This window comes from Setaria italica, chromosome I (assembly GCF_000263155.2).
Source record: "Setaria italica strain Yugu1 chromosome I, Setaria_italica_v2.0, whole genome shotgun sequence".
Classification (NCBI taxonomy): Eukaryota; Viridiplantae; Streptophyta; class Magnoliopsida; order Poales; family Poaceae; genus Setaria; species Setaria italica.
The window spans coordinates 38,382,219-38,392,263 of NC_028450.1; the positions used below are offsets into that span (position 1 = coordinate 38,382,219).

Consider the following 10,045-nt stretch of genomic DNA (forward strand, 5'->3'; position numbering starts at 1 on the left):
ATCGTGATTTGCTCAGTTCAAGCCGTAGTTGCTCTGTCGCTGTTTTTTTTCCTTTAGAAATCATCTGTTGTTGATCGTCATGGCTTTTTCTTCGATCTTCTGCGTCGATCAAAGACGAAAATGAGTTGCATCATGGAAAGATGTTCATGCGAAGTGGTCGTATAGTAGTCTCAAATAGAAAAGGGTGTTCTGTAAAAACAAATTCCTCTCTGTCGAATCGAACAGTACGTTACTGCTTTTCTCCTTCGTCTAAGATGTTGGTTTCTTGTATCATTGCAGGTTTCAAGCATCGCCACCAACGCGATGGACGAGTTCCCTCTGATCAGCGACCACAGTATGCTCCTCCAAGGCCACGGCATGTTCGGCGCTGAAGGATGCCTCGGCATCCGCAGTTCTTCAGGCGTTCTTTCGTCTGACGGCAAGACAGTCCCAACACAAGATGACCGCAAGAACAAGGGGAAAGACATGTTCTACTCCGACTGGCCTGAGCTGGCCTGTTTCGAGCCAAGCCCGAGGTAAATCCCCTTGCAATCCTTAATGAGCACGTGCCTTAAAATTTTACCATCAGCAGCGCCACCGTTTTCTGATGACTCGACATTTTTTTCCTTTCATTTTTTGTGAAGAAATTTGGATCCCACGTTTGAGATAGGGAGCAACTATTTTGAGGACGCACTATGGTCCTCAATTTTCTCACCAGAGGCTAAGCTTGTACCAAGCAGCTACTTTGACGATATCGATTTCTCGAGTGATCGAAGTGGGAGCACCGTGGTCAAGGTACTTACAAATTGTGTCTTCCTGATTTTGAAGGTCATATGATGCAATGGAATTTTTCTGGAAGAAAAATGATGCAAAGGATTTCCTACCCAGGGTAGTAGCTTCTCTTATCACGCGAAGGGTCCAGACCTTGCCCTCTTCAATATGCAGCACATCACCAGCCTTGACCATATTTTCATGCAAAAAATTTGGTTCCATCGAGCAACATTTTAATTTCTTTTCTCTTCCACCTTCTGCAGACAAATCCGACAAAAACCAAGCAACAGCCCAGGAAAGGAGCAAGTGATACACCTTTGAATGGCGATGCACATGCCAGCTCCTCTTCCTGCCTTTCTGATGCTATAGAGCTCGCGAACCAGATAAGTGGCTGCGAGGGACTAGAGGCTATTTTTAGCTCAAGTCAGGAAATGCAAGACCCCACGGCATCTAGCAGCATGTGCAGTGGTGAAACAGCAGCTTCGTCTGCTTTCTCAGGTCCAGACTTCGTTGCTGCTCATCGCATCCCTTGTCCTTCGAAGAAGCCGCACGATCCGTTTAGCAGGGCTCCTGACATGATCCTCGAGGAGATGGCTGAAAACCCCCTGGACATGTACTTTCCTCTGCTGGAAACGTATGAGCAGCCTGAAATGCTGATGAGCGACACCACTTCGGCACAAAAGCATCGGTTCCCTGAAGAGTTTGCTGGCAGTTCTGCTCTGAACTGCGCGGAGTCACAGTTCTGTTCCAAGGAGATGGCTTCAGTAGGGTTTCATGGGCAGCCTAGCTCGGCAATGGTTCTGCCAGCCGTGCCGGTGAAGGATCTTGGCTTCCAGAAGCTTCAGGAAGGCATGAATCAGGTTGGTGATTCACAGTAACTGGCATATATCCTCTCGTAATCGTTCTTCCATTTTTCATGTGATGACCAGGACTTATATTTTGGATCCGATTTGTGTGTACCTTGCAGCTGGATCTGGCAACCAAAGGGCGCATAAGGGACGCCTTGTACCGGTTGGCCAATAGCGTCGAACAGAGGCATTGTGTTGCCGGTTCAGGTGGAGGAGGATTGAGGTCGTCAGGTTCAAAGAGGTGCGCATTTAGCAACTATAATTGGGTGCCATGCTTGGTTATTCAGTAAAGTTGCCGAATTACTGATGCACCATTTGAAGTCCTGAATGTGTCTATAATGTATGTTTGGCAGGTTCAGACCGGGTGGATGGACCGAAACGCAGACGGACCCCATGGATCAGTCAGTAGCGCAGCTGCTTCTACAGAAACCCTCTTACCGGAAGGCTGCCCTGCAGCACCGTGTGACATACTCCTCGACAAGAGACCCGAGTCGCCCCTTGCAGGAGTGAAATTGTAACCCATTTGTATTCTACTCTGAAATGCGATATCTGAATGTCTGATGATGGTGACATGACAGAATTGAGTACCCTGTCAGACCGACCCAGTTTTGACATCTTTCCCTCCAACAGTTACTCTGAAAGTGTACTGCTTGTGCATGAAAAATATTATAGCACTGCACTACCAGTACATTGTCTCATTATAGCTTCAAGTGTGTATTGTACTTCACGTTTTCGCCTTGTCGATTGCATTTGATCGAGACTTTTTTTTTTGTTAGATATCGGGCATTTTAGGGGTTGTTCGGTTCCCACCTCTAACCTTAGCACCTGTCACATCGAATGTTTAGATACTAATTAGGAGTATTAAACATAAACTATTTACAAAACCCATTGCACAGATTCATCTCGCTGTTACTGTAGAAGCACACTGTCAAATCATGGACTAATTAGGCTTAATAGATTCATCTCGCAGTTTAGCCTCCATCTGTGCAATTAGTTTTATAATTAACTCATATATAGTCCTCCTAGTTAGCCTCCAAGAATTCGATGTGACATGGACTAAACTTTAGCTTAAAGAACCAAACACCTCCCCTTCAAGTCTGTAGCTTCAGCAATTCACATCAGAGAGAGCTTCTCCAGCCGGAGCATACGCTTGCAATCTTCTGTAGCCGCATTGTTTCGCTTTGACTAACCGAGCTGCTAGCTTGCGGTTTTTCAAGCTCGCATCGTTTCGGATGGAAGCGGTCAGATCTGGTGCCTAGGGATTCGTACCGATCCAACCAGGCCGAATCGTTGGGACTGCTGACCAGTCACTGACAAGCAGGGCCCGGCGGCTTCTACATGTCGCCTCCCCCGCATCGGCCGCATGCCCTGCCCCCGCCCCCGCCCGCGCACGGTGCCCCGCCCTGCTCCCGGCGTCGCTACCCGCTAACCGCCGCGGACAGACGCCACGACGTCACTGGAAAAAAAGGAACCCAAATATCCAATCGAGACCCACCACCGAACAGGTCCAAATCCGCTCGTCTCCCCTCGAAGCAACTCCGCCGTTCCGCCGGCAACGCCACTCGCCCCGCCGGAGCAGGAGGAGCACCCGACCCGTCCAAGCGGCTCGGGGAGCGCCAGGGCCGGACGAGGACGAGCGGCCTCCCAAATTTAGCAAGCCGCGGAGCGCGTGGGCGTGGGCGTTGGCGTGGCGCGAGGAGGAGAGGAGGGTGCGATGGGGTACCTGCCGGCCCTGGGCAGCAAGGCGGCGCACTTCGTGTCCGACCTCACCACCGTCATCCTCAACCCCGTCTCCGAGCGCGAGACCTCACACCTCCCCGTGAGACACCGGATCCCGCTCCCATCCCACCCCCCCTCTCTCGTGTAGGCGATTCGGTCCGGTTTTGAATTTGGGCCTCTCGCTCGCGCTCCCGATTCGCGCGATTGGGCGAGTCCGGCTGTGGCATCCGCTCTGCTTGTTGTGATTTCGCAGCTGGGGCGTGCTATCGTTACGGTTTGCTGTGCGATTCCTTGGGGTTTAGGGACGTTGGCTGTCGCGTGCTGCTAATTAGGACCTGCTTTGGTTGATGGGAACTGTTGCTAGCTTGGCAAGCAACAGTTGGCTCACGCGAAGGTTTTGCCTCTTCGGGGATGAGCTTATTCAGAGTTGGGTTCTTCACTGGGTCGGGCAATTTATGTGTTCCTGAAATGATTTAGGTTCAGTCTGTGTGTTCAGATGCCTACGCCATTCAGAGTGCACACAGAATTTAGGTTTAGTCATATTTCTTCAATGTATCTTCATTTCCAGTGTTCACATGTCACGCTGGAAAGTTCTGATGGAATCTGAGTTCTACCCTCTGTTGGCTGTTAAATGCACTTAGGTTCGTGTTCTTAGATGTGGTTGACTGATAGACGTAGCTGCAATGCTGAAGTTAATCAGATGATATTTTGAAAACTTTCCGTCGGCTGATCCTTTGCCTTTCATGTTTAATTCCGCCAAATTTCAAAGACGATTTCTGTGTGTGTCTGGTTTCAGTCATCATCCCATCTTCCTGAAAGTTTACATTTCAATTTCTTTGGATTTGCAGGAGGTTGATGAAGTGCAAGAAAATTCAGAGGATGATAAAGATTCTGAGCACAATTCTGACGGCCTTGATGGCCCCGACACATCTTCCTTTAGAGCGTTCTTGATCTCATTTTTGTCGTCATCTAGCTCTAATAATAACGATTCGATGGAGATAATTCCTGAGCAAAATGTGGACACGAGTTATCCAACTTTAACACCCATGGGGAAGGGAAGCAAGGGAAGGTCAGGTCTGATAAGTAGAGGGAAGCATTCCATTGGAAAAATCATTAGCAAGGCGGCTCGGATTGGTGGTTTTAAACAAGGTACTGCAGAGCCTAAAATTGACAGGGAGACAGTAAATCATACTCAACCAGTTGCATCTGTTTCGGAGCTTGAGGAATCAAAGGAAGTTGCTTCTGTCAGTGCTCTGCCAACTATGTCGGAACCATCCATTCTTTTGTCAGAACTGATGCAATCAATTCTCTATGCCTCTCTCCCTGTTCTTGCCCAGGGAAGGAACTGGGTCTTGCTATACAGGTTCAAGATGTCTCTTATTCTGATATGTTCTGACTTCTGATCATGTGTGCCCACTGCCATCTAATGTTTATGTTCACGATTGTGCAGCACATGGAGGCATGGCATATCTTTATCTACTTTATATAGAAGGAGCATGCTTTGCCCTGGTTTCTCACTTTTGGTATGTTAATGTTTCCTAAGTAGCTTGATGCTGTCATATTTGTTACGATTTGTCACCATTACTTAACAGATGGCAGCCTATTTCACCTTAGAAAGTGTTTGGTTCGTGCTAAAGTAACGTAAATGCAAAGGGAATCAGATTCCAATGTATTTTGCGGCGGAATGGGTGATTACCCTCTTTGTTTGGTTGCACTCTGGTAACGTAATCAGATTACGGTGTGGGTGTTGTATCTGATTACGGTGGGGGAGGAGGGGGGGGGGGGGGTTAACAAGCTTGTATAAATATTATTTAGGTAAGGGATTCGATTACAGTGTCAATTGATTATAAACCACTGCAACCAAACATATGTAATGGATTCGTTACCTTCAGTAATCAGATTACGTTACATTTGAGCCAACCAAACACCACCTTATAGTTATTGACTGTTTCATATTTTTAAGTGATAAGTCTCAATATCTCATTGCACCCCATAAGTCGCTACACTGTTGATGATGTGGAATTTATGGGTCTTTGTAGCATCATCTGATATAATCTCAGAGTTGCTGATTGCTAACTTTCCATTCTTCATCTTCTGATCTTACAGGTAGTGGGGGATAAAAAGGGCACAGTTTTTGGTGGTTTAGTTGAGGCTCCATTGCAGCCATCCAGTTCAAAGAAGTATCAGGTTTCGCCTCTACACTGCGATAAACTGTTTGTTACATATTTTCCTTGTACTGAATATTTTCAAAATAATCTTGCAGGGGACCAATAATTGTTTTGTTTTCACTAATTTACACGACCGCCCTGTTATATACCGACCGACTGGTAATTTTCAGTATTATTCATTTTATGGTTTGCAAAATAGTTTTTCCTGTTATTTCCATGCTCTTGAGATATAGATTTACCAGCACCGCAGTGACTTTGTTAAGCATTCCGAGAACTTTTTCTTCTTTCATTTTTCGTGTCGCCTCATGCTTGTAACTTGTAAGCTATTAAAAATTTGCCTACTGCAGGTGCAAATAACTATTTCACAGTTTGTTCCGCCGACTATTTGGCTCTAGGAGGAGGAGGTCATTTTGCACTTTATCTAGATGGAGACCTGTAATCTATCTCTCCTATTCACAGAATTCACCACTAGTATATGAGTCATTGTTAATTACCCTCGCAGCCTCAACTTTCTTTTCTGCATTTCTCTTTGCAGTTTGACTGGTTCAAGTTCTAATTCAGAGACTTTTAACAATGAGTGTTTGTCGCATTCCCCTGACTTCTCAGTGAAAGATGTTGAGGTATTTAAAATAGTGAAGCATTGTATTCTAGTCTTGCATCCTTGTGAATATAAACTCTATCATTTAACTGATGACCAAGTAGCTTCATGTTGAATGTAGCAACATGCAACTGTAGCTGAACTGCTGAACTCAAGAAATTGGACTCTTAGCTTTCAAGCTTAATCAATTAACTGAGAGTTGTGCAAGTCCATTAAGAGCATTTGTGTGGATGCCCGCATGATTCTGCAATATGAACTTCATGCTGTTCTCTGTTTAATGCAGCTGTGGGGCTTCGTCTATCCTTCCAAGTACGAGGAGATGCTCACGCTCTGCCGGACTGAGAAACCAGGAATTTGTCGATGGTGATTGCCGCTTGAACTACCAAACATAGACGCATTGCACATCTGTACAGTTTTTAGTAGAATTTGTGAGTTGCGAGTGTTTTTGTGAGCAGGGCAAAGTAGGAGTACTGGACTTGCTTTTCTCAAGCGAGTTTGCTCAGATTTGTAAATACTGCAATTTTCATGCTGCCACTTGGCGAAACATGGACGTTGCTGGTTGTTGCTCCAGTGCTATCATTTTGAGGTAAATTGTCTCAGGCAGGTCAGGCTTCTCTGGGCTCATGAAACAGGCGTCTAACTTGTTCACAGCCAGCCTGTTTTTTCTAGATAATACCAGCCTTCTTGCTTTATCCCCTCGTCGTTCACTACCTACACGATGAGTACAACTTTAGTAGAATAGTGCCTTTCTGAACTTCCAATACACTAGACCGCCAAACAATAGTTCATGAATGAAACTGGAATGGTTTTAAGTTTTGCACCCAGGATGTGAAAGCTCCCCTTCCCCGCTCAGTAGACACTGCAGAATCATTTTTTTTAATAAGGACTGCAGTCTCATTTTTTTATAAGGGCTGCAGAGTCATCTTAGAATTTAGATTAATCCAAGTGCAAAACTACAAAACCAAAATCATGCACTTAGTAACCATTTTAAATCTAAGAGTGATCACGCCATCGTCAAAGCAGTATTGCCGAATAAATATAGCAAAATGGATATGCAGTAAAGACACTGCATAGTCATTTTAGATGAATTCAAGCAGTGCGACCGAACATCTAATGTACTCTCCCATTTCAAATTGCAGGTCATTTTGACTTTTTAAAATTCTAGATATGCACTATATACATAGCAAAAAACTACGCTTCTAGAGAAGTCAAAATGACCTACAATTTAGGATGGAAGGAGTAATAAAATTTCCTTGTCCAGAAAGAGAACTTTCTGTAGTCTCTGCACCAAAGGGAAAGTTGTACTCCCTCCATCCTAAATTATAGATTGTTTTAACTTTTCTAAATTATAGATTATTTTGACTTTTCTAAATTTATAGATATCATTATGCATCTAGATATGAGGTATATCTAAATGTATAATAAAATATATGAATCTAAAAAAGCTAAAATGGCGTATAACCTCATATCTAAATGTATAATAAAATATATGAATCTAAAAAAGCTAAAATGACGTATAATTTGGAACGAGGGGAGTCCAACATTTCAGAGTTACCCGAGTAATCTGCACAAGTAATACTGCAACTGCATAGAATAGTAACAAGACGACAACTTCAATTAGAGGCTCTGCACCATATATTGTCTTGACCTCTTGGAATTAAGTGAAGAACAAAAACAACATATATGGGCAGCCACAAAGAGACATTTATTATGCGAAGTAACAACGCAACAGATCCAACATCTGAGTGAAACCACCAGTAAAAAAAATAATTCAGGTGGTTTCACAAAGCTAGAACAAAGTCATTAAAGAGACTTTGAAAATAGTCCACCAGTAATGTTTACTCACTCTCTTCCACCAGTCTGGTACCTCATCAAGCAGCCTGAGAATAAAAACGAAAGCCACTTGACTCTGCGCGCAAGCCTTCAAATGTCATAGGTGGTAAAGATCGGATAAGGGTAGTTTCTTCTTTTTTTTTGAGCTGGAAGGGTAGCTAATTAGCTATACATGGATGCAATAAGCAGTATCTACAGAACTAAGTCGGAATTTGCCTACCGTCATTTTATTACTTTTGTTCAACTGAGAAACTGTTAAAATTGACTGATTATTCCGTCTTGATGGGATGTTTCCTATCACTTGAAGTATGACGCCATGTACAGTCTTACTCCAATGTCCACCGCACAATCCTCACCACCAGTTGCATGAAGAACCACAGGGATGTCGCTCAGGTAATGTATCACCAGGGGCAGAACAGCTGGAGCAGCCTGAGCTTTCACTGCGTCGCCACTCAACAAAACAGACTTGGCAGTGCAGCCGCCAGCTTCTGTTGCTCCTGATTCCTCATCTTCTTCAGACAACATCGCTTCTGAAGGGTTCACCACCATTGCGACTTCCTCAATTGGCCTGCTCTTCATCTGAGTTCCCCGAGCAGGCTTGTTTCTGCATGCATCAAGCACTAACGTTCCAGTGGCTTCCAACCACTCAACAGATAGGCCCTCAACTTCATCATAATATATCCTTCGTTCCATCTGCATCATAAAACCACATTAAGGTTGCGAAAAAGAAAATGAAGCAGGTGTTACTTTTACATGAGGATTGGCAAAAATTCATACCGCAAGCTTGGGTACATAAACTGACATGAATCTTGGTCCGAGCCCCAGAACTCTAGCATTGCAGACCACAATCTGCAAAAATGAAAACAGCAGCATTTTAAAATAAAGCTTACGGGAAAAAACCTTGTTGGAAAGCTGGAAATGGTGGTGCACCAGTTTTTACCTCTTTGTTCTTTATCAGAGCCCACATATAGAGCTTCCGTCCAGCTTCTTCTGCACGACGACCAGCCCACTTTCTTTCATTACAGTGTTCAGCAACCTCCCCGAGATTTTCAGATGAAGGAACCTTAAATTTCTCAGCTGCAGCAGAAAGTGCTCTTTTCCCTTCTTCAGATACAGCAGCATCCTTGCTAAATTGGAGGCCTGTAAAACATCTATCCATCAATTCACAGGATGCTTTCACTCCATTCCGGCCTGTGGAAGATTTCTTTTGCTTCATATACATTTGTTCAGCCTCAATAACTGCATTCAGAGTCCTGTGAACAATTATATCAGTATATCTTCGAAGTGGTGAAGTGAAGTGTGTATACAAAGGGACAGACAGAGCATAATGTGCCCAATCATCTTTCTTGCTTATCAGGTCCCCTGTGCAAAAGTATTCTGCTGACTGCATTTGCTTTGAAGCATAAAACATGAGAATATCAAAGAGAACAGGATCATCTTGCAACTTTTCCTTTATCCTAGAAAGTGAAAGGTGAAGTTGACCAGATGATGAAGCATCCAATTCAAAACCATTCTTAGCACAAAATGCCTCAAACTCTCTGAACTTCCGCAAATTAGGTTCAGGATGCCTACGAAGTAAGGCACAATCAGGGAAAGCATTAGATATAACTTCAGCAGCTGACATATTCGCCAACAACATTAGCTCCTCAACAATGAAGCATGCATCATTCCTAATATAGCGATAGCTATCACATGGAGCACCATCTTCATCAAACAAGATCATAAGCTTTGCAGTGTCAAGAGAAAGAGCTCCACCCTTGAATCTAATTTCCTTCAGATTTTTTGAGACCTCATAAAGGCTTCTAAGGGACTTGATAACATCATCTTGCTCAAATATACCATGCACTTGAAGAGAAGAAACAGCAGATCTAGACTGACTGGCTTCACTACAAATCAAATCCTGCACAAGGTCATATGACAACTTGCAGCATGAAAAGATGATGCTTCGACCAATCCAACGACTAACTATGTTCCCATGAGGATCGATATCCCAAATAATTGAAAAGGCCAGCCTGTCTACACCTGGATTAAGCGAAACCAGTTCTTCTGAAAGTCTTGAAGGCAACATTGATACTTTGCGTCTTAAGGTGTAATGTGCACTTTGCGTACGCTAATGTATTTAGGAAGAC

General features: G+C 44.1%; 3 protein-coding genes across 4 annotated transcripts in view; 2 read left to right on the forward strand and 1 right to left on the reverse strand.

Moving 5' to 3' along the window:
• The first annotated feature begins 303 nt into the window (after window positions 1–303).
• Window positions 304–2,297, forward strand: LOC101784084. The gene is made up of 5 exons (XM_022828850.1): window positions 304–515; window positions 624–774; window positions 951–1,610; window positions 1,718–1,839; window positions 1,952–2,297. The coding sequence occupies exons 1-5, from the start codon at window positions 304–306 to the stop codon at window positions 2,106–2,108; spliced, it is 1,302 nt and encodes a 433-aa protein (XP_022684585.1). The 3' UTR covers window positions 2,109–2,297.
• A 742-nt stretch (window positions 2,298–3,039) lies between these two features.
• Window positions 3,040–6,696, forward strand: LOC101784499 (oxidation resistance protein 1). 2 transcript variants are annotated; one of them, XM_004953899.3, is made up of 8 exons: window positions 3,041–3,417; window positions 4,166–4,680; window positions 4,768–4,840; window positions 5,424–5,504; window positions 5,581–5,644; window positions 5,833–5,920; window positions 6,021–6,105; window positions 6,367–6,696. In XM_004953899.3, exons 1-8 carry the CDS (start codon window positions 3,313–3,315, stop codon window positions 6,448–6,450), a joined length of 1,095 nt encoding a protein of 364 aa, XP_004953956.1. In that variant the 5' UTR covers window positions 3,041–3,312; the 3' UTR covers window positions 6,451–6,696. The 2 variants fall into 2 exon arrangements, with proteins under 2 accessions (XP_022682444.1, XP_004953956.1); XM_022826709.1 differs by lacking the exons at window positions 5,833–5,920; window positions 6,021–6,105 and having other exon boundaries at window positions 3,040–3,417; window positions 6,367–6,686.
• A 999-nt stretch (window positions 6,697–7,695) lies between these two features.
• Window positions 7,696–10,045, reverse strand: part of LOC101784901 (DIS3-like exonuclease 2) — a 5,360-nt gene continuing 3,010 nt past the window's right edge. Inside the window, exons 5-7 of the mRNA XM_004953900.3 lie at window positions 8,857–10,026; window positions 8,694–8,765; window positions 7,696–8,609 (exon numbers count right to left, since the gene is read on the reverse strand). Of these exons, the coding sequence (XP_004953957.1) occupies window positions 8,214–8,609; window positions 8,694–8,765; window positions 8,857–10,026 (1,638 nt within the window). The 3' untranslated portion in view covers window positions 7,696–8,213. The remainder of the gene's footprint in view (window positions 8,610–8,693; window positions 8,766–8,856; window positions 10,027–10,045) is intronic.

Excerpts from the sequence above, each read along its gene's own strand:
- LOC101784084 (XM_022828850.1), top strand. The coding sequence starts at position 304 with ATGGACGAGTTCCCTCTGATCAGCGACCACAGTATGCTCCTCCAAGGC. Across the intron at positions 775-950 it reads GTGGGAGCACCGTGGTCAAG|CATGCAAAAAATTTGGTTCC; the intron begins GTACTTACAAAT and ends TGACCATATTTT. Across the intron at positions 1,840-1,951 it reads AGGTCGTCAGGTTCAAAGAG|GTTCAGACCGGGTGGATGGA; the intron begins GTGCGCATTTAG and ends TATGTTTGGCAG.
- LOC101784499 (XM_004953899.3), top strand. The coding sequence starts at position 3,313 with ATGGGGTACCTGCCGGCCCTGGGCAGCAAGGCGGCGCACTTCGTGTCC. Across the intron at positions 4,681-4,767 it reads AACTGGGTCTTGCTATACAG|CACATGGAGGCATGGCATAT; the intron begins GTTCAAGATGTC and ends ACGATTGTGCAG. Across the intron at positions 4,841-5,423 it reads GCCCTGGTTTCTCACTTTTG|GTAGTGGGGGATAAAAAGGG; the intron begins GTATGTTAATGT and ends CTGATCTTACAG.